The sequence below is a fragment of the Asparagus officinalis genome, chromosome 4, assembly GCF_001876935.1.
Source record: "Asparagus officinalis chromosome 4, Aspof.V1, whole genome shotgun sequence".
Taxonomy (NCBI): Eukaryota; Viridiplantae; Streptophyta; class Magnoliopsida; order Asparagales; family Asparagaceae; genus Asparagus; species Asparagus officinalis.
Window position 1 is genome coordinate 72,490,893 of NC_033797.1, and position 583 is coordinate 72,491,475.

At 32.9% G+C, this 583-nt stretch overlaps 1 protein-coding gene across 1 annotated transcript in view; it reads right to left on the reverse strand.

Moving 5' to 3' along the window:
* Positions 1-583, reverse strand: part of LOC109837721 — a 3,410-nt gene that overhangs the window by 2,174 nt on the left and 653 nt on the right. The window contains exon 4 of the mRNA XM_020406065.1: positions 447-507. Coding sequence (XP_020261654.1) covers positions 447-507 — 61 coding nt within the window. The remainder of the gene's footprint in view (positions 1-446; positions 508-583) is intronic.

Below are 583 nucleotides of genomic sequence, written 5' to 3' on the forward strand. Positions count from 1 at the left end.
AAACCCCTTCTAATTTTCAAAATATTAGAAAAGCCCCCCTTAAGTGTAAGGATTATCATAAAACCCCCTTTAACCTTCAAATTTTATCAGAGAGCCCGCTTTAAATTTGAGATTTTATCAAAACCTACCCCAAATTTGTGGGGTTTTCTGATAAAATCTCAAAGTTAAATGGAGCTATCTAATAAACCCTAAACTTAAGGGGGGTTTCTGATATCTTGAAAGTTAAAAGGGCGGTTTTTCTCTTATTGTCCAAAGTTAACAGGGGGTTTTATGATATTTAGCCTCAACTAATCCGTTCTCAACATTATCTTTGTAAAGTCATCGTCTTGATTGTCATGGTTCTTGTTGGCTATTAATTCTTAGTAGTTTTGAGAAAAGAAACTTCGGCTTTAATTTGGTTCATATAAAAGAACATAATTTGATTAGATCATCACCTAACTACCTACCGCTTTTAGAAGATCGGCACTTGCTTGCAGCGATCGCACTCCACTTTGGCATCCCTTCATATTAAAAAATAAAATAAAAATCAATAACAACAATAAAACCGAGAAAGAATTTTTTTTTTTTTTTTTTTTGAGGGCAA